General features: G+C 36.3%; 1 protein-coding gene and 1 non-coding gene across 2 annotated transcripts; both read left to right on the top strand.

Annotated features, from left to right (window-relative positions):
• Positions 1 to 278: 278 nt before the first annotated feature.
• LOC131224945 (70 kDa peptidyl-prolyl isomerase-like) lies at positions 279 to 1,306 on the top strand. Its single transcript, XM_058220381.1, has 3 exons — positions 279 to 393; positions 936 to 1,082; positions 1,217 to 1,306. The coding sequence occupies exons 1-3, from the start codon at positions 292 to 294 to the stop codon at positions 1,304 to 1,306; spliced, it is 339 nt and encodes a 112-aa protein (XP_058076364.1). The 5' UTR covers positions 279 to 291.
• Positions 1,307 to 6,457: 5,151 nt separating this feature from the next.
• Positions 6,458 to 6,566, top strand: LOC131226442 (small nucleolar RNA R71). Its single transcript, XR_009161827.1, has one exon. It is a non-coding gene; the product is annotated as a small nucleolar RNA R71 (small nucleolar RNA).
• Positions 6,567 to 22,397: the final 15,831 nt, after the last annotated feature.

Here is a 22,397-nt window from a genome sequence, read left to right on the forward strand (position 1 = left end):
AAAGAATTAATTCTGAAGCCTTTGGAATGGACTATTGTGTAGTTTAATGAGGTTTATGGTGCTAGATTTTTTTTTCATGCTTTGGTAAGGGTGCATTTGGTTGCGCCAAATGTCATGAAAGATTTTTATCATTGGGGAAAGAATTTCCAAGCAGGATAGAATCCCATTGGGGAGTGCGTTTTTACTGCTTCAGGATCTGCGACTATAAAATATGTCAAGTGAACATGGCCTGCTGATTGAAGTGCTTATCAATCTATTGCTTTCATCATTCGGGATAAAGAGTCATGGGATATGAATAATGAAGAGAAAATAGAGGCTACTGGGAAGAAGGAAGAAGGAAATGCATTATTCAAAGCGGGAAAATATGCTAAGGCCTCCAAGAGATATGAAAAGGTAAAATCATATGCTATTAATGGGCTGTGGTTTGACACCCAAGAGAATTGAATTGCAAATGGTGAGTTTATTCAAGAGAAGATGAAAAGAACCAATGTTTCATATTATTCATAATGGGAAGAGTAGTCTCCACTTGCAGTTGTGCTTCCTTTTGAATCTAGCTTCATTAATTATAAGCATGGTTTTAGGACTGTTTATGTTGGGTGCAAGTTGGATGAGTTAACTTGGATTTGGCACTACCATATTTAGTTGATGCCATGAGTCACCCTCCTTCCATGTGAGTCTCGACTTGACTTGAAACTGGATTAGTCTTGACTTGATTACTCTAAAATCGTGGTTGTAAGTTGGAGGCAAGCTGTCCATATCATTGCTAACGAAATCGCAATCTAGTTATTTTTGTTTTATTGGACTCGCCATTGCAATTCAATTCAATGGTGCATCCAAATGCATCCATAATACTTCTCTCGTTCTGAAACTTAGTTTTTCTTCTTTTTTTTTAATGAATTCTCAAATGTGGAATTTCTTCTCTTTTAAAATTATAGGCTGCAAAGTTTATTGAATATGACAACACTTTTAGTGAAGAGGAGAAGAAGAAGTCCAAGGTGCAGAAGGTCACTTGTAACCTCAATAATGCAGCCTGCAAGCCGAAGCTCAAAGACTACAAAGAGGTAGAGAAACTATGCCTTAAGGTCTGTTAAGTCGATGGATCCTTTCATTTGGTTTGTGCTTTGAGTTTGCTATAATTTACACTATAGTAGAAGGTGGTATCAAGAGTCATAGACAGCAGCAATAGTTTCTCATGGTTAATCTTTTCATCTATTAGACATCATCTTTTGAGTTCCAGCTCATGTTTTACAACCTAGGTCCCCAACCTGCTTTCATTGATAGTTCAGTCCAACTGTCAGTGCTGTGACAATTTTATTGGATATTGCTCGTAGTTGCATGGTTTTTTGGTTAAAAACCTTTCCTAAATAAGAAAAAATACCATTCTCAAAATTTAGAATTGGGCTGGAAATTAAAAATTTGCGACAGTTTTCAACCGTCCCTAATTTTTTGCGACGCCCTATTTTAGGAACGGTTGAAAACCATTCCAAAATTGAAAATTTTGGAATGGTTTTCAACCGTCCCTAATTGTTTGCGATGCCCTATTTTGCCAAGGTTGAAAGCCATTCGTAAATGGTTTAAGAATGATTTTCAACCATTCCTAAAGAGGGATTTTGGTGTTGTGTTAAATACCTTAACCTAAACCACTTCTTTCATATTTAGATTGAGGCGACGTTGTAGTTGATGGGAGGTTTTCGCATTATCCTCAAGATGAATGCAGTGAGTACAAATCAAAGGATCAATTCCCTTGAGGTCTGCAATTGACCATCCAATGGCTCCTTTATGCTCAATGAGAGTAGAAATAAGCATACTCTCTTGTTCTTTCTATAGGTGAGAAAAAATTACTACCGGGTATGTCTCATCTTGACCTGAATAAACATATTTAAGATCAATGGACAAATGTTTTAGGTCAAGCTTCGGTGCTTTGAGGCTAGACGGTAGAGATACTACATCGGTTTGGGGTAATTTCTCAAATTATGGCTTCCATCGTTTAACTTCAAGTACCGGCGTAGCATTAAGCATGACATCCATCTTCCTAATCATGTCATCATCTAAATCAGGGGAGTGGGCCAAGCATGTCTCTAGAGTGTCAGAGTATAGAGTCAAAAGTACTCTATCTTCCACGAAAGAATCGATCATGTTAATGTTGTGGGTATCGTCATCATCCTCTGACTGTTTATTCATATTGAAAAAGATGTTGAGCTCTAATGTCATATTTCTGAAAGATAAATTCATAATTACATTCTTATAATTAATGATAGCATTTGATGTAACAAGGAATGGGCGACTAAGAATGATGGGTATTTGAGTGTTCATATCGATGATGGGTTGAGTATCTAAGACAATAAAATCTACTGGATATAAAAATTTATCAACTTGGACCAACACATCTTCAATCATCCTTCTCGGTACATGAACTGAGCGATCTGCAAATTGTAATGTGGTTCGGGTGGGTTTTAATTCTCCTAAACCCAGTTGTTCATAAATTGAGTAAGGGATAAAGTTGACACTCGCTCCCAAGTCAAGAGGTGCGTGCTCAATCTGGTGGTTCCCAATTACACAAGTGATAGTTGGGCTACCAAGATCTTTGTATTTTTGTGGTGCATCTTGCTTGAGGATGACACTCAATTTTTCCGTCAAAAAGAATTTCTTTTATATTTTTTACCATCTTTTGGTAGTCCATATATTTTAGAATTTTGGCATTTGAAGGTATTTTTTTAACGACATCTAATAGAGGAATATTGACCTTCACTTGCTTAAGCACCTCTGGAATATCCTAAGAGTTAGGCCCTGTTTATTAAATCTAAAGTCTAAAGACCAAATATGAAATCTGAAGCTTGAATATGAAATCTAAAGTGTAAAAAAAAAAAAAAAAAAAAAAAAAAAAAAAAAAACAAAACCTTGTTTGATAATTATAGTTGAAGTCTGAAAATTAAGTACTGAATTTGAAACAACCTGTTTGTTAACAAACATCTTAAATGTCTGAAATATGTTAATTTGACACATTTGCCCCTATCTCCCGTTTGGAAATGTTTTACATTATAAAGAAATATTTTTTATTAAATGAAAATAAAATAATTATATTTAATTCAAATAAACTATAATAGTAAATAGAAAACTAAAATATCAATATTCATAAGGACCTCAATTCCTTTTAGGGGATGATTGTCACTATGTGTCAAGTAGGGTTGAGCACCAGTAGCAACAAAATCTTCAAATAAGGCCCACCTTGATGTTTATATACTATCCAAGCTGTTTATAAGGTCATTCTCAATTGGATGAAGTGAAAACACCTAAAATATGGCTTGATACAAAACTTTTATGGCCATAAAAATGCTTCAACGGTGCTCACTAAATGCCCACTGTTTCCTCTTGTATGACACACTTAAGTATTTTATAAACTTCAATTTTAGTCACATGTCCTAAAATGACCTGGCAAAACGGATGGATGGGGTGGATTTCTCAACAGATAACGGTGGACCTCACTTAACATTATCGCGCAGGAAGTTCCTGTGAAAGGCTTTCGCATGAAATCCACGTCCGGGTACCACTTGGACAGAAGTGGATTGGTTGGTGTACTACACACCAACTATATAGCTGATGCTCCTCAAGCTCTGAGTTGTACGAACCATTCAAAGGAGATCAAAGTTACATGGGCCCCACAATGATGTTTTTATTATATCTACACCATTCATCTATTTTTAGAGATCATTTTAGAGCATTATCTAAAAAACGAACCATATCCAAAGATCAGATGGACCACACCACAAATAGCAGTGGAGATAATGATTTTCACGGTTAAAAAATTCGTAGGGCCCACCATAATGTTTATTTTCCATCTAATATGTTCATAAGGTCACAAATACCTATATGAAGAGAAAAAAATCATATTGATCCAAAACTTCTGTGACCCCAAGAAGGGTTTCAATGGTGGACGTTCAATCCCCCGCTGCTTTTACAGTGTGGTCCACTTGATAGTTCGACATGTCTTATTTTTCATCTCAAGCCTTAATACGAGCTCGCCAAATGGATGAATGGTTTGGATGTAACACATACCTCATGATGGAACCCACAGAACTTCCTGACGTCAATACATCAGTTGTATAGCCAGTATGAGGTACACTAGCCAATTCGTATCCTACTTGGACGCGGATTAGCTACTGATAGGTTGAATATCGAGATTCACTATCGAAGTGATGTCACCAGTGCCCACTATGATGTATGTGCTTTATCTACACCGTCCATCTAGTTGGAGATTTAATTTTAGGGCATGAGTTAAAGAATGAGGTAGATCCAAATATGTAGTTGACCCCATCACAAAAAACAGTGGGGAGATTGATGCCTACCGTTGAAACCTTCCTAAGGCTCACCGTGATTTTTATTTGAAATCCAACCTGTTCACAAGTTAACACTTACACGAAAGAAGGGGAAAAACAAATACCAGCTTGATCAAAAACTTTTGTGGCCTATTTAAGCTTTTAATGGTGGGTGTCACTCTCCCCACTGTTTTCTATGGTGAGGTCCACTGGACCTTTGGATTTGACTCATTCTTTGGATCTTTACCTAAAATTATCTTTTCAAATGGATGGATGGCGTGGATACAAAACATACATCATGATGGAGCCCACATAACCTGGTGACGTCACTTCAGTGGCTAATCTCGCTATTCAACCTGTCAGTATCCAATCCGCATTCGCGGAAACAGATTGGCTACTCCCCTGCCACCAGGCAATGGCTGATGGTCGGTGATCTGTGGGCCCCACCATGATGTATGTGTTTCATCCATGCCGTCCATCTATGTTTCTAGATCATTTTATGGTATGAGACTAAAAATTAGGTATATCCCAATCTCAAGTGGACCACATTACAGGAAAACAGTGTTGAATGAATATCGACCATTAAAAACTTTTTGGGGGTCATAAAAGTTTTGGATCAAGCTGCTCTTTGTTTTTTCCATTTATCTGGGTCTATATGACCTAATCAATAGAGTGGGTGTCAAATAAACAATACATTGGGCCTCAGGAGAATTTTAATGGTGGATATCCAATCACTATTGTTTTCTTGTGGTGTGGTCCACTTGAGATTTATATTCCTCTCATTTTTGGTATCAAGCCCTACAATGATCTTTAAAAATGGATGAATGGAATGGATGAAACACATACATTATGGTGGGCTCAGAGAAGTACCCCATGTTAAAAGTTGGGATGTGTATAACGTAAAGGAGAAAATCTCTCTCGCAAATGATAATTTTGGATTAAAAAAATAATAATCACAGAGTGCATACTTTATTCGCCTTTAAGTTAGACTCCCTTCATGGAAAAATTTCAACATAAAGGATTCCCATCATGGAAAAATTTCAACATAAAATCGTGGAGCACTTTCTTTCTTATCCGTTAACAAACACCACTAAACATGGAATATTTTCCAAATTCCGCGTTAATTACAAAAATTCAGCGTTAACAAACAGGCACTTAGAGAGGGGTTTTTGTGCAATTAACTATTAAGGGAATGGCGCAATCGACTTACTTTGAGGTTTCGGTTCTCACCCATGTGGAGCATTACTAGGTCTATCATTCTCAATTTCTTCCGGGTCCTTAGATTTTCAGCCCTCACCGGAATGGTTTTGTTAATAATCTTTCCACTCCTAAGAGTAGTGATAGACTTAGCTTGCTCCATTTGATTTAAAGAGCTTAGGTCACTTATTTTATATTGCGGTTTTGAATTGGGGAGAGGTTGGGTTGGAAGCATCCCTTTCTCCCCATTCGCTAAGTGTGACTCAATCTTTTGAATTGATGATGCAAATATTCCCATTGTTGTTTTGAGATCTTGGAATGCTTGCACTGTATTTTGGTTGAATAACTCTTGATTTTGCATGAACTTTTGAACCGTATTCTCTTGAGGCTTCTTTTAATTTAAGAATTGCATAAGGGCCACTTGTGGGTTAGTCGTTTGTCCATTCCTCTAACTGAAATTTGGGTGGTTCCTCCAGTTGGAGTTGTATGTATTTGCAATGGGTCCTCTGAAAGGTCTTTGCTAATTATTTACGGCATTTGATTTCTTATTCAATATCTCTTGAAAAGCAAGAATTGTTGGGCAATTCTCATCTGTATGTATGTTACAAGCACAAATACCACAAACAACTTCCGTAGCCTTTTTGGGTTCTACCTTCTTAAGTTCCATGGCCTCGACTTTTCTTATGAGTTTAGTTATTCTTGCATTTATATCATGTTCCTCTTTTAAAACATAAATTCCTCCCCTTTCCTTTGATTGAGTAGGCTTAGAAGTGGTAGTTCTTGAGGAGGTATCCTATGATTGCGCGTTTTTAGCAAGTTTATCAAAATAATCACATGTATCATCGGCTTCCTTGTTCATGAATTCCACATTACACATCATCTCCATAAATTAGCGCATGGGTGAAATCAATCCCTCATAGAAAAAACTTGTTATACACCATGTTTCGTAGCGATGTTGTGGACATGAATTTATGAGATCCTTAAATCACTCCCAACATTGGAAGATGGTCTCATCCTCTTTTTGCATAAAATTCATGATTACTTTCCTTACAGTATTTATTTTATGATAGGGGAAGAAATTTTTAAGGAACTCCCTTGTCATCTTAGCCCATGTGCCAATGGACCTTGGTCTTAAGGAATGTAACCATGACTTAGCCTTTTCTTTTAAAGAGAAAGGAAATAATTTCAGTCTAACTGTGTCCTCAGACACATTTGAGAAGTCTAATGTAGATATTATCTCATCGAAGTCTTTCATCAAGTATGAATTTTCAGATTCTAGTTCATGAAACTTAGGAAGGTGTTGAATTACCCTTGGTTTAATATCCACAGTTCCCACATTCAATGGAAATATCATGCAGGAAGGTGTGCTCACCCCCGCCGGTTGTAAATAATCTTGTAGAGTATGAGGCCGGGGTGCATTATGCACCTCGTTTTCATCTTGGGCTTCCTCAACTGGTGGTTGAGGTTGAGGTTAATTCACAGCCATCACTTCAATTAACTTAGAGGATCTCAAGTGATGTCTAATCCTGTGATGGGTAGGTAACCCTTCGACTAATCCTCCTTCAGTCAAAAGACGGAGGGTGTTGTTACAAACCCATTTGGACATGAAAGACTCTAAGCCTTCAAGTAACTAAACAATTAAACCTAAAAAGAAAAATAGAAAAGCTAAAATAAATAAGAGATCTAAATAAAGCTAAGAGAGATGGTTGGAACAAAATTACCAATATAAGAGTTGTTATGTCAGGATCCTACAAAACAAAAAACAATGTTAGTTTCTAAAAATAATTTCAGAAAAATCCTAACCTAAAAACATAGAAGAAAAATAAATCCTAATCTTAACCTAATTCTAATACCAATTAATTTCAGAAAAACATAGCCATAGTCCCCAGCAACGACGCCAAAAACTTGTTCACAACCCCCAAGTGTAGGGTTGCGATGTAGCAATAACTCGTAAGACCGAGGTCGAATCCACAGGGACTAAACTTGTACATATTCTAACAGAACTAGAACTAGAACTAGAAAAATATCTAAATTGAAATCTGAATAATTGAGAATAATGGTGAATAATGTTGATTAAAACATATGAATTTAAAGGTGGGAACTAGGGTGCCAAGGATCCACTTGTAGCTATCAAGATGCTACCATACTTGATTCAAGGAACACAATTGGAATTGGAGTCCTATCCTATCCAATTGGAAGATAAAGCAATTTAAATCAAAGTTGAACTTTTCATTGACATAATTCTCAATGGAGGAGAATTGTGAAGATTGGAAGGGATTCCATCACCCTACCATGCCCAGGAGACGCTGGTGAACAACAGGATTTACCAATTTCACAATCTCAAAGCAAGAAAAGAATATATCCAAAGTTATCATAGCATCTATTGTAATTTGAGTCACAATTAATCATAGAAAACTGAAAATATTCCTTTAATATCAAACTAGAAATCAATGAGATCCAATAAGAACAAGAATTAAAGCAAAATAATCATCTAAACACGCTACAAGCTTCACCTCTTAGCCCTAGCTAAGAGGTTTAGCCAACCATAGACATGATTGAATCCAAATCTCTTAAACAAAGCATGAAAAATAAACTAGGGAAGAAGAAAAACTCTTTGGCAGCTACTCCACCCTTGTGTTATGCTCCTTGAGACCTTTCCAAACCTTAGAAGATGCTTTGGAGCATTCTAAGGAGTTTTATTTATAGTTGCAGAGCTCCAACTTTCACACTGAGTTGGAAAAATGTAGAAACCGCCTTAAATTTATGCACTCTACGCAGTTTTCCAAAATAAACTTTCAGAACTTTCATTTTTTAGACTCTGAGTTTCAAAATATATTTTTTCAAGACAATTTTTAGGAATATGTTTTTTAAGACAATTTTTAGGATTCCTTTTCTTTTTCTTCACTTCAAATCTTCGATTCTCTTCATTCCTCACTTGGTTTCCTTGGATCTTTACCATATGAATTCTTTATTAATGACTTCCAAATCTCTAAACATTCATTTAGTAATCTTTTGAGCATAAATCTTCCTTTTGTTATCAATTTCACCTTAAGCTCTCGAAATCACCTTGCACATGAAAACATTCATAATTAGATCGATTAAGCACTATCATGTTTATAAAATCAACGTATAAATAGGGGGAAATGTAATATTTCACACCCAACAACATATTGGACTTGCATATAAAGATCCTATTTTGCATTTATTTCACTTGTAGCCCCAAAAAGAAATTGACCTCACCAACCATGCTCATCTCAAATTCTAAGTTCATTAATTCAGCAAATTCACAAGCAACATCTTCACCAGTGGATCTGAAGACTATGTCTTTATTGAGGGTCAAATAATCCATATTATCCCCCATTTATTAATTGGTTTTAAGAACATGATAATGCTTAATGTTCTATTTTAATCATGTTTGTGTTGCAAGGTGAATTTAAGAGCTTGGATTAAAATGGATACTAAAAGCATGGATTTAACACTCAAGAATCACCATGCCAAAGATCTAAGAAAACCAAGTCAAAAATGAAGAGAATCGAAGTTTTGAAGTGAATTTTGTGATCCTCGACTAGTCTTGGCTTAGCTTCGACCAGTCGAGGTTCCTGTTCGACTAGTCCTGGCTTTGCTTCGACTACTCGAGGCTCCTGCTCGACTAGTTGAAGAATCTTTGACTCGAACTCTAGCAACATGAACTTTTAAATTCCCATCACCCTCAACCAGTCGAAGGTGTAAGTGTTATCGTTGAAAGCCCCTTTATGTTGTCAAATTTGTAGTGCCAAAAATACTACTTGTACTTTATGAAATTACATAAATGTAAATGTTCGAGACACAGTATGGATGAAGCATATATGGATGAAGCGAGTCTCAGTGTATGGATGTTGACTACATTAATGAAGCACAATGCTCAACTTAAGATATGTTAAGCCACGACATTGTCTTGCAAGATCGACTTCGAAAGACAAGACATGTTTACAAGTCAAGACTCGAGAATGTTCAACTGAATTTACAAGTTACAAGTTAAGATTCAAGATTGCGTAATTGAAGCTTTTAAGGAAAAGCGACATCAAGATTTCAAGCTTCACTTTCTTTAAAGGTTACATATCTTAAGGGTTCAATGTCCTTACTTCACTATTAAGGTATGTTTGACTTTAGTTTGACCTTTAGAGTAGGTCATTTCGGATACATAATGCAAATGTTTTATATTTGGAAATCTGGTCTGCTCTAAGACTAGTCCTGGATCTTTCTCGACTAGTCCTAGCACTGCTTCGACCTGTTTAATATTTTCTTGGACTAGTCGTAAGTTTGTTGCAAAAAATTAGAATTTTTTGTTAAGCTTCGACCAGTCCTGGGGTCTGTTCGACCAGTCGTATGAACAGTGTTGACTGTTCCTTCGACCAGTCGTGAACCTACGACTCAAACTACAGCGATGTATTTTACTTGGCTTTGACTAGTCGTGATCAACCTAAGACCGGTCGAAGATGTCCTTCAACCAATCGTAGACTACCTACGACCAGTCGTGAAACTGCCTTATCTTATCGCGCTCAAATTTTTAAATATCCGTTGGTTTTAAGACCAGTCGTAGCAATCTCTGGGCCAGTCGAAGATGTGATTTGCTCACCTATAAATAGAGCACGAATCTCTGAATATTAAGGATATCTGAAGTAATTGTAATCCGCCCTTCTGAGTGATAAGTCTGTGCTCCATTTTAAGTTAAGTGTGCATATTTAATATTCTCTTTCTTTAGCTTTTTAAATTGATTTTGTTTCTTGTATTCCAATCTGATCTGAAAAGAGGAAGTGTTATTTTCCTTTTTCTGGAATCAAAATTAATTAAAGCTAGCCCATTTTGGTTTAATTTAAAATTTATTAGAACCTATAACCATTATAAAGTGAGTATTGGACATTGAACTTTGACATTTGAACCTCTACTCCGACTTGGTTCTTCCGGGCTGCTACAAAGGAGAAATCTAGGTATTTTACATTATTGTAATTTACATTCTGTTTTTGGTTTCTTTTGAGATTAACCCAGAAAAATCTTATTGTGTTTGGTTATCTGAGGAGAGCCAGAAAACTCAGAAAGTGTGGGTTTTTGGATTGTGTAAGCCCAAGTTAAAAAGACACACCTGTGAAGGTTTTAGGTGAAACTGTGAAACCTATTTTGATAGTGAACGCTAATATCTCCTGTGTGAGGATATTAGGAGTGGAGTAGCATTTTGTGTGGCTGTTGTTTAATAGTTGGTGAACACATAGGCGAACCACTATAACTCCTTGTGTATTGTAGTTTGAATGTTTGCTTAATTTCCTATCTTTTATCATTCAAGTTGTGGAACGTATGTGTGGATGTGAATGTTGTAATATTTACATTTCGAGCACAGTGGGGAATGTTGTAATAATTTAGATTTAAATTCTTACAAATTTTCAATTCTTTACTTTTTATTTATTCCTCTTTAGTTTAAGTTTTTGATATAAAGAACGTTTTAGAAATAAGGTTATACTGCCATAAACCCTTGGTTTTTATGGTGTAAGGTTGTCCTTAGAACTACATTTGTTTCAATCTCTAAATACTTGATTATTGAGGCTGATTTTCATTTTAAGGATTGTGAATTGATTTATTTTATTTGGTTATCATTTTAATTTATTCTGCTGTTATAGTCTAAATTTGGCATAGTCCTATTCACCCCCTCTAGGACATATAGCTTGGCCTTTTCAAGTGGTATCAGAGCTTAATAGCTCGTTTTTAAATCTTTATTCTTGGATTCATTTTCTGAGCTAATGATCTAAGCTATATATTATATATATATATATATACATATATATATATATATATATATATATATATATATAAGATGTCAAATTTTGATAGCCTTTCAGTCACTAGGCCTCCACCATTTGATGGCTCCAACTATGCTTATTGGAAAGCCGGGATGAGGATTTTCCTCAAATCAATGGATGAGAGTGTGTGGCAAGCCACAATGACTGAATGGACCCCGGCTACCACTGAAGTGACTGAGATTGATGGTTCAAAATCAATGAGAGTAACACCGTATTTCTCATGGACCACTCTTCAGAAAAATGAGAGTAGTGCCAATGCAAAAGCACTAAATGCAATCACTTGCGCACTATCACCGGATGAGTTCAAAAGAATTATATCCTATGATACTGCAAAGCAAGCTTGGGATATTTTAGAAATGACACACGAGGGTACTTCAATTGTCAAGAAATCTAAAGTCCAACTCCTCACAACCAAATTTGAAGAAATTCATATGGAGGAAAATGAAATGTTTATGGACTTTTATACAAGATTAAATGACATTGTAAACTCTATGTGGGGTCTTGGCAATAAAATCCTAGAAAGTAAAGTGTGTGCAAAGATACTACGCTCACTTCCTGAACGGTTCAACTCTAAGGTAACCGCGATCTAGGAACTTCGTGATACGGACAATATGAGGGTAGAAGAACTAGTTGGGTCTTTACAAACCTATGAATTAAATTTTAAAGCTCCTAAAGGCAAATCTATCGCTCTTAAATCTTCTAAATGTATTACTTAAGAAAATTTTGATTTAGAAAATTCTGAAGATGATATGGCGCTTTTAGTAAAAAAGTTTTACAAGATCTTCAAAAGTAAAAAGAGAGTTGATTTTTAAAAATCAAATGATAAGAAACGACTTAAATCTAAATAAAAAACTTAGAAATCTTTGAAAGATAGTCAATGTAACAACTGCCAAGAATATGGGCATTTAGCAAACAAATGTCCTAAAAGGGAAAAACCTAAAAAGAAGGGAATGTTGGCTACTTGGGATGAATCGTCTGATTCTGAAGCCTCTTCTGAATCAGAAGATTTTGAAACCGAGTCGGACAATGAAGTTAAAGCTCTTATGACTCTAGCCAAGTTCACTTTTTCAAATCAAGATGATTCAACTAGTGAAGAAAATCTGAATAGTGAACATGAAAATGAAGAAGATCTTCAAGATGCTTACAATGCCCTATACAAGGAGAGTTGTAAAATTGCTGTAAAACTAAAACTTCAAAAAGAAAAGTTTTTAAAACTTAAAGAAAATTTTGAGTCTCTTGTTTTAGAAAAATCCCATATTTCAGACTATTTTGAAAAGACTAAATACGTTTAGAATTCAAAACCTCCCTGATTAATAATCTGAAATCTGAAAATGAGAAAATTAAAAATGAAGTATCTTCTCTTCTGAGTTTGAAGGATACATGGAGGAATGCTCAATGTGATCTGAAGTTAGAAAAACTTCTATCCGGATGTAGAAAATATGGTGACAGATCCGGGTTGGGCTATGATAAGAATATACCTTCTAAACAGAAGAATACTCCTCCCAAGTTTGTAAGAGGAGAAACCTTAAACTCAAAAGGGAAAAGTACTAATCAAAGTTTTTCTAAAAATGTTAAATCTTTTCAAAAATCTAAAAGCAACTATATCAACTATAAAAATCATAATCGAAATCCTTTAGCTGAAAAGGTAGTTGATTTGTTTAAGGAGCTCTTAAAATCTAACTTAGTGGGTCATTACAAATACAAGAAGACCAACTATACTTTTAAACCCAAAACAGTTATGAAATGGGTTCCTAAGGTTATTAGCTTGGTTCCCCACACCGCTTTCAAAGCTACAAGTCATTCGAAGTGGTACCTTGATAGTGGATGCTCTAGGCATATGACAGGCGAAAAGGCTTTATTTACCGATCTTAAAGATATGATTGATGGATCAGTCACATTTGGTGATGGTAGCAACTACAAGATTATTAGTCAAGGTACGGTTCAACTCTATAACCTCCCCTTATTTAAAAATGTTTTATATGTTGAGGGACTAAAACATAACCTTTTAAGCATATCTCAAATATGTGATAAAATCATAGTGTGAAATTTTCTAATAAAGGTTGTGAAATTTTAAACAAAAAGGGTTCTGTAATATTAACTGGTCGCAGGACTTTTGAAAACTGCTATATTGTAAGCGATGGTAGCTCATCTAAACAATTGTGTTACATGGTCCATACTGATGAGACTGAATTATGGCATAAACGCCTTGGACATGTACACTACTATAATTTATATAGATTGAGAAAGAGAGAACTAATAAGAGGTCTACTAAAATTACAAAAAGTAGACAAAATATGTGGTGAATGCCAGTATGGCAAGCAAACAAGGAGCTCTCACAAAAAGGTGAACTCCAATGCCACATCAAGACCACTCGAGCTTCTCCATATGGACCTTATAGGACCTACCAAGAAGGAGAGTCGAAGAGGTAAAAAATATATACTGGTAATCGTGGATGATTTTACCAAATTCACTTGGGTAGCCTTCTTAAGGGATAAATCAAAAACCCTTGATGAAGTAAAAAAGATTCTCAAATGGATCCAAACTGAAAAAGGCTCTCAAGTCTGTAAGATCCGTAGTGATCATGGATCTGAGTTCGAGAATAGCAGTTTTGAGAAATTCTGTAATGATTAGGGAATATCGCATGAATTCTTTGCACCAAAAACACCACAACAAAATAGAATTGTGGAAAGGAAAAATAGAGTGCTTCAAGAAATGGAAAACATAATGTTGAATAGTATGAAGCTCCCTAGAAATCTTTGGGCTGAAGCCGTAAATACTGCATGCTATATTATCAACCGAGTGTATACATGTAAGTCTGATAATAAAACTGCTTATGAACTTTGGTTTGATAAGAAGCCTACTGTCAAATACTTTCGAGTTTTTGGCAGCAAGTGCTATATTTTACGTGACCATGAAAATCTGAGAAAGTTTGATACAAAGAGTGATGAAGGGATCTTCTTAGGATACTCTTTAAACAATCGGCATATCGTGTTCTGAATAACAGGATTGGTGTGATTCAAGACTCCATCAATGTATTCATTGATGATCACTTGAATACACCTGCCCCAAGTTCAGATAATAATGAAGTTCTTTTGATTGACAAACCAGATACTTCATCAAATCAAGTTAATTATCAATTAAGGACTGTCAAAGATCATCCAACCAATCAGATACTTGGAAACCCTCTCACTAGTGTGCGCACTCGTAGACAATTAGAAGACATATGTAACTACATGTGTTTTACATCCCAGATTGAACCGGTAAATGTAAAAGAAGTGCTTTCTGATGAAAACTGGATAGTAGCTATGTAGGAAGAACTTAATCAATTTATTGGAAATGATGTCTGGTATCTTGTTCCTAGACCTAAAGATAAACATATTATTGGAACAAAGTGGATTTTTAAAAATAAGTCTGACGAACTTGGTAATATTATTCGAAACAAGGCAAGACTGGTTGTTCAAGGGTACACTCAAATAGAAGGCATTGATTATGATAAAACCTTTACCCCAGTTGCTTGCCTTGAATCAATCATACTTTTCATATCCATTGCATGCTTTAAAAAATTTTAAATTTATCAAATGGATGTAAAGAGTGCCTTTTTGAATAGCGATTTACATGAAGAAGTATATGTTGAACAACCTACAGGGTTTGAAGACCCTAAGCTTACTGATCATGTATACCATCTTAAAAAGGCTCTATATGGTCTAAAACAAGCTCCCAGGGCATGGTAAAAAAAATTGATCGAGTTTTTACTAAGTCATAATTTTCAAATGGGGAGTGTCGATAAGACCCTCTTTGTTAAGAAACATAACGATGATATCTTAATGGTTCAAATCTATGTTGATGATATTATTTATGGATCAACATGTACTAACATGACTGTTGAGTTTGCAAATTTAATGAAATCTAAATTTAAAATGAACATGGTTGGGGAATTAAATTATTTCCTAGGGTTGCAAGTAAAACAAAATTCTGATGGTATTTTTATTTCTCAAACCAAGTATGCCTTGAACCTGATTAAAAGGTTTGGATTTGAGAATGGTAAGAATTTTGATACTCCTATGAGTACAACTTTGAAACTCTCAAAAGATTTTGCAGGTAAAAATGTGGATCCGAAATTATATCGGAGTATAATTGGTAGTTTACTGTATTTAACTGTTAGTAGACTTGATATCACTCTAAGTGTTGGTATTTGTGCTGGATATCAGTCTGATCCTAAAGAATCGCACTTGATTGCTGTCAAGCGAATTATGAGATATGTCTCAAGCACTATTAATCTTGGTCTCTGGTATCCACTTGAGACTAGTGTTCAATTAGCTGGGTACTCGGATGTTGACTGGACTGGTAATATTGATGATAGAAAATCAACCAGTGGTGGTTATTTTTATATAAAAAATTGTTTAGTTTCTTGGTTTAGCAAGAAACAAAGTTTTATATCACTTTCAACCGTTGAAGCTGAATATATTACAACTTTTAATGCATGTACGCAGCTTGTTTGGATGAAACGTATGCTAAGTGATTATGGAATTAAACATGATTCTATGTTATTATCTTGTGATAATTCCAGTGCCATAAATATTTCAAAAAATCCAATTCAGCATTCTTGTACCAAGCACATTGACATTAGATTTCATTATATTCGTGAATTAGTAGAAGAAAAGGTTATATCTTTGAAATATATCCCTACCGAGAATCAACATGCTGACATTTTCACTAAATCGCTCAACAAAAGTAGGTTTAAAAAATTGAAATTTGATCTTGGTATGTGCATTTTAAAATGATTATTTATGCCTATTTGTATCATATTGTATATATTTCGTTTAGATTTCAAATTTTGTAAAATATGCTGGAACTTAGATTTTTGGTGGTACTCGACCAGTCGAGGATTTCCTCGACCTGTCGTGACACGACTGGTCGAAGAAAGCCCATGACCAGTCATAAATCGCGCTGTTTGACTTAAATTGGGGAAATTTTCATTTCTTCCTTATTTCAACTTCCTTCTCCAACAAGCCGACGCCTGACCAGTCGAACCCACCTTCCAAATCCGTCGAGGTTACTAATTCATTTGCTTATTTCTTGTGGATTTTTGCCAAGTTTGCTTCTATCTCTTACATGAAGTTTTCTATTTCTAGTTTTGTTGAGATTTGGGGTTTTTCTTCACCCAAATCTGATTTGAGAAAATTCATTTCTCAATCCATTGCAACTCTTTGTTTCCTTCATATCTTTGTTGCATATGACATCTAGAGGTAGAAAGACAACATCCCATGGTCCATCTTCTTCCAAATCTACTCCTATTACCAAGCGTCATCTTCGGTTCTATGAAGAAGATCCATCTTATGTAAGGGACATTAGATTGAGGAATGTTATTGTAGAACGTCCTGTTTCTGTAGATCATGTTGCACCGTATGATATCCTTCCTATTCTTCAAATTGTAGGTTGGGATAACTAATTGCATTGGGGTGGGCCAGCATATCGGTCCATTGCGAAGTCTATGTTCGCTTGCATAAGTAAGTTTTCATTGAAAAATTTAACTTTTAAAATAGCCACAAGAGAAGGACCATTTGACGTTGATTGTCATTTGATTTAAGCTCTTATGAAAATTCCTGTAAATGATGAGGGCATTCCCATCCATATCTTATCTGAAAAATCCTCAGAAACTGAAAAACGTATGCTCACTAGAGCCTTATGCAATTTGGACGTACATTGGACACATAAAGGGAATGCGCTTCCCTCAAAGTTTTTGTTACCCAAATATAGAGTTCTTCACAAAATCTTTGTGTCTAACTTGTAACCTCAATCGGGTAATAAATCTGAATTGATGTCCTTCATGGTTCATGTTCTTCATTTTATTGCCAGAGGTGTTCATGTTTGTTTACCATCCTTGATTTGTCACTCTATTATTCAGTTTCGACTCCATCCACATCATAGTGACATCCCTTTTGCTTATTTGATGACTGTGTTGGCTACACATATGTTGGTCGACATGCCTGTTGGAGATGCCCCGATCCATCATCTGATATTTAACAATTCTAACCTTAATAAGATGAAGTTGGATTTGCTTCCTGGCCAAGGTGATGGTAATGGTGGTGCTAAAGCTGGAAATGAGGAGGATGCTGGTGATCTTCCTCATGATGACGTTAACATGGATGATATTTTTGAAGAACTTAAATCTAATTCTGCTAATGATCCAGATTATGAGCCTTCTGAGTTTGATGCGCATTTACGTGCGTTAGAGGAGAAGGTTGAGAATACGCATGTTTTTAATGTCACGCAGTTCAAATATATGCACAAATATCTTAGGCATTTGAACAAGGGCATGCATCAACTTGATCCTTCCATCCCTGCTCCTTCATCTGGTTCAGATTAGTTCTTTTTATTCTACTGGACTGTAATAACATTATTACTCTTCTGCTCTCTCTGTTTGTGAGATTGTTACTGCTTTTGACTTATATCTGTTTATGGATTATTTTTTTTTATCTCTTTCATTTTAACTCCTCTGCCATTTGATCATTACTTCCTTTGTCCAATTGTGACAAAAAGGGGGAGAATGGATGTCTAATGGATGTCTATGGTATTGGATTTATGTGATGTATGTTACTCAAGGAGAGTATGTGCAGGTATGTGCAGAGGTAGACTATATGTTGAATTGATTATGAACGTGGGCCAGTTAATAATAACTGGTGCATGACTCTTTAACCATATATTCTGCTTTATGTAATATATCTTGAAAGTGTGTTTTGTCACTAATTTGATAAAGGGGGAGATTGTAAGTGCTATGGTTGAAAGCCCCTTTATGTTGTCAAATTTGTGGTGCCGAAAACACTGCTTGTACTTTATGAAATTACATAAATGCAAATGTTCGAGACACGGTATGGATGAAGCAAGTCTCAGTGTATGGATGTTGACTACATTAGTGAAGCACAATGCTCAACTCAAGATATGTCAAGCCATGACATTGTCTCGCAAGATCGACTTCGAAAGACAAGACATGTTTACAAGTCAAGACTCGAAAATGTTCAACTAAATTTACAAGTTACAAGTCAAGATTCAAGATTGCGTAATTGAAGCTTTTAAGGAAAAACTACATCAAGATTTCAAGCTTCACTTTCTTTAAAGGTTACATATCTTAAGGGTTCAATGTCCTTACTTCACTATTAAGGTATGTTTGACCTTAGGTTGACCATTAGAGTAGGTCATTTCGGATACATAATGCAAATGTTTTATTGTAATGACCCGAAAATTTTCATGCAAAGACCCGAGTACTACCTCAAATTCTTTAGAAGTTTAATGTGGGTTAATTAGCACTAAACTCGATTGCTTGTGAAATTAGCATCAATCACTTCAAATTTGATCTGTAGGACTCAAAACCGGTAGAATCGTTAGCGCTATGTTGCCCTGAAATCTAGGATTCAACGCTATATCCAGTTGCTCTCGGTAGTACTTGGAAACTTTGTATCAGACCTGGACCGCGCGTCGAAAGTCCGATAGCGATGATCTTAGACAATTATGATCTCCTTGTTGGGCTTGACCATCACCTCAAAAATCAAGTCCAGATGATGTCCTGAGTCGATTTGCTTGAGTCCGAAGTAAAGAGTGTGAGAAAGTTGAGAAATTAAATATAAATTTATGAAATCTGAGTCGTGTCGCTTGCGCGTCGCTTCTAAGCTTTCTGACCGTTGGATTCTGACCCAATTTCACCCTCGAATCAGGGAAGATGGCCCAGGCATGTCATACTGCCAGTGGACCTGATCGAGTTTCGGTGACCGTTGAATTGAGATTGGTCTGCCACGGCTAATCTGTAAATTCGATTGGTACGAAAACTCAGACTGACCTAGATCCATGGTCAGTGAGCTTAAGTCCGACCGCACGTGAAAAAAGGACCACCAGAAGCGCTCCGTTGGATTGAAATAGACCCGATTTGGTTATAATCTAAGTATACCTTGGCCCTAGGGCTATTTTCATCCATTTTAGGCCTATATAAAGACCTTAAAACCCTCATTCTCAATTCTATGCGAATTTTCTAACCCTAGCTAATAGAGAGAGAGAGAGAAAAAGAGAGAAAGTGAGAGAGAAGTTGGTGAATCATCTTAAGATTCTTCCTTGTTACTCTGCATCCCTAAACCGTCACTTCTGAATCGTTATTCCGGCGATTCTAAGTTCATTCTTGGGTAAGTCAATCAAACCCTAACCTGTTTTGGAGCTTAAAATAGTCTAAGTGTTGATGTAGCTCATTTCTATTCATGCCTTAGGTTGTCTAGTCGCCGTTGACGAAGACTTATCGTCTGAATCAGATCGGTGCGCTTTTTCTGGTTTAAGCCGCGGACTATATTCGTATAGGTTATGGTTTTCAAGGCTTTCAATGTTGGTTAATGATTTATTATTGTTGTGGATGTAATTTCACATGCCAAATGCGATGTTTATATTGCGTTCCTGATATATATGAGCTATATTGAGATTTGTGTATTTTATGTCTATATAGAAAGTATCGTATACGTATGAAATACGAACATGTATTTGTTATGATTATTTGCTGTGTATTTGTGTTAGTTGTATGTGTGTCAACTCCTTGGTGAAAGGAATTGTCCAAATGTGTGTTATCATCAACATATGTCATGTATGTTGGAATATGTAGTCTAAGTGTTTGTAGAAATGTCTGAACGATCAAGTGTGTAATATATTGTCCTGTTTACGGATGTTGAGAAGAGATTCTCAACTATCCTATTGGTTTGTATGATTTCCTACATGCAATTTACATTCTTTGTTGTTTAACTTCAAACTCTACTTAGGTGTAAATCCATGTTCAATTGATATTCATCAAATGCTTCCATATTGTATGATTAGAATTGTTGTTCCATTTCTGTTCTAAATTGTTAATATGAATATCTATTATAATGGAATGTGTTTGGGACTATGAAATAGTCCAGGAAATCGGTAATAAACCTTGAGTTTGTGGCCGAGGTTGTTTTCGCCACGTAAGACGTGTTTAACGAACCCGAGTCGTATTAGGGTTGTCGACAGTGGTTTAGACACACGGAGTGTTTGCGCACTCTATGTCGTTCGACTCAACATGCTCTCGTGCTAGTCGAGCTCATCAAGTAACCCGATTATCTCGGTGGATGTACACCATGTATGGACGCTATTGTTTGAATTTAGGGTACCAAACTTACCAATGTAATCTCGTTAACCATTGTACCTTGATCCGTTAAGACTCATGAGCCGGGCATGGTGGTATGGGACACCGTGGTCGAGCTGTCGGCCTACGCTGGGGTGACGAGCCTCCCGTAGTGACCAGTGAGCACACCGGACTCGTGAGCCGATTATGGTGGTATGGGACACTATATTCGTGCTGTCGGCCTACATTGATTGGTGACGAGCCCTTTGTAGTGACCTCGAGCATACCTTGATACTGTATTAAGGCGACGAGCCTTAGGGTAGTAACTAAGGTATGATAGGCATGCATTGATTGGTGACGAGCCCTTTGTAGTGACCTAGAACCATATGATCGTATGAGATTGTCTAGGACTGACGACCCTAGAATGGATCACTGTTTGGAAATTGATATGAGTAAGGTACCTTAGCTTCCCAATCCTGCTGTATGAAAAGGACTAATAACAACTTGGTAATCATGTTCATGCACCGCATTGCATGTGCGTTGGCGTCGTTGGCACTGCGGGAGGTTGTCATGCGTACTGTAAGATGAAGACGCTGAGGGAATGCAGGTGAGGGCATACATCATTTCTACATACATCCTTGCATTAACAAGAGTAATTAGGTGTGTTTGATTATATTGCCTTATCATTACTGCTTGATTGATTTGATATCATGTTAACTTTTACTGTATAGCTCCACTGAGTTGATCACTCACTCCCACATTCTGGGACAGTGTTTCAACACCAACCAGACTCTGTCTTAGATGCAGATAATGACACGACCCCTGAGGCAGAGCAGGAGTATGAGGATGATGAGGACACATTTTCTTTTATGCAGTTCTCAGGCGGGTTCATGTGAGCCGTGTCCGGATCTACGGGGATACAGGGTTTACTTTGTAATGGTTTATTTCATTTGATACTTGCATTTTGAGACACACATGAATGTAATTATAACCTGGCAGAGTATGCATATCTCAGGGACATATACTGATATCTATACTTCTTTAAGTCTTCCGCTTGCGACTTTCACTTATCCCTGAATTATGTTGCAGTTTGGCTTAATCTATTCCATGTTTTATGCATTCATACAGACAACATACATCCATCATTACATATGTTACATAAGTGATGTTTTGGAACTCAGGAGCTGAGTTATGCTCGACCCCTGAATTTCAGGGCGTTACATTTATATTTGGGAATCTAGTCTGCTCTAAGACTAGTCCTGGATCTTTCTTGACTAGTCCTAGCACTACTTCGACCTGTCTAAGATTTTCCTGGACCAGTCGTAATTTTGTTGCAAAAATTCAGAATTTTTTGTTAAGCTTTGACCAGTCCTGGGGTCTGTTCGACCAGTCGTATGAATAGTGTTGACTGTTCCTTCGACTAGTCGTGAACCTACGACTCAAACTACAGCGATGTATTTTACTTGGCTTCGACTAGTCGTGATCAACCTAAGACCATTCGAAGATGTCCTTCGAACAGTCGTAGACTACCTACGACCAGTCGTGAAACTGCCTTATCTTATCGCGCTCAAATTTTCAAATATCCATTGGTTCTAAGACCAGTCGTAACAATCTCTGGACCAGTCGAAGATGCAATTTACTCACCTATAAATAGAGCACGAATCTCTGAATATTGAGGACATCTGAAGTAATTGTAATCCGGCCTTCTGAGAGATAAGTCTGTGCTCCATTTTAAGCTAAGTGTGCATATTTAATATTCTCTTTCTTTAGCTTTTTAAATTAATTTTGTTTCTTGTATTCCAATCTGATCTGAAAAGAGGAACTGTTACTTTTCTTTTTCTGGAATCAAAATCAATTAAAGCTAGCCCATTTTGGTTTAATTTAAAATCTATTAGAACCTATAACCATTATAAAGTGAGTATTGGACATTGAACTTTGACATTCGAA

This window comes from Magnolia sinica, chromosome 14, assembly GCF_029962835.1.
Source record: "Magnolia sinica isolate HGM2019 chromosome 14, MsV1, whole genome shotgun sequence".
In the NCBI taxonomy this organism is placed as follows: domain Eukaryota; kingdom Viridiplantae; phylum Streptophyta; class Magnoliopsida; order Magnoliales; family Magnoliaceae; genus Magnolia; species Magnolia sinica.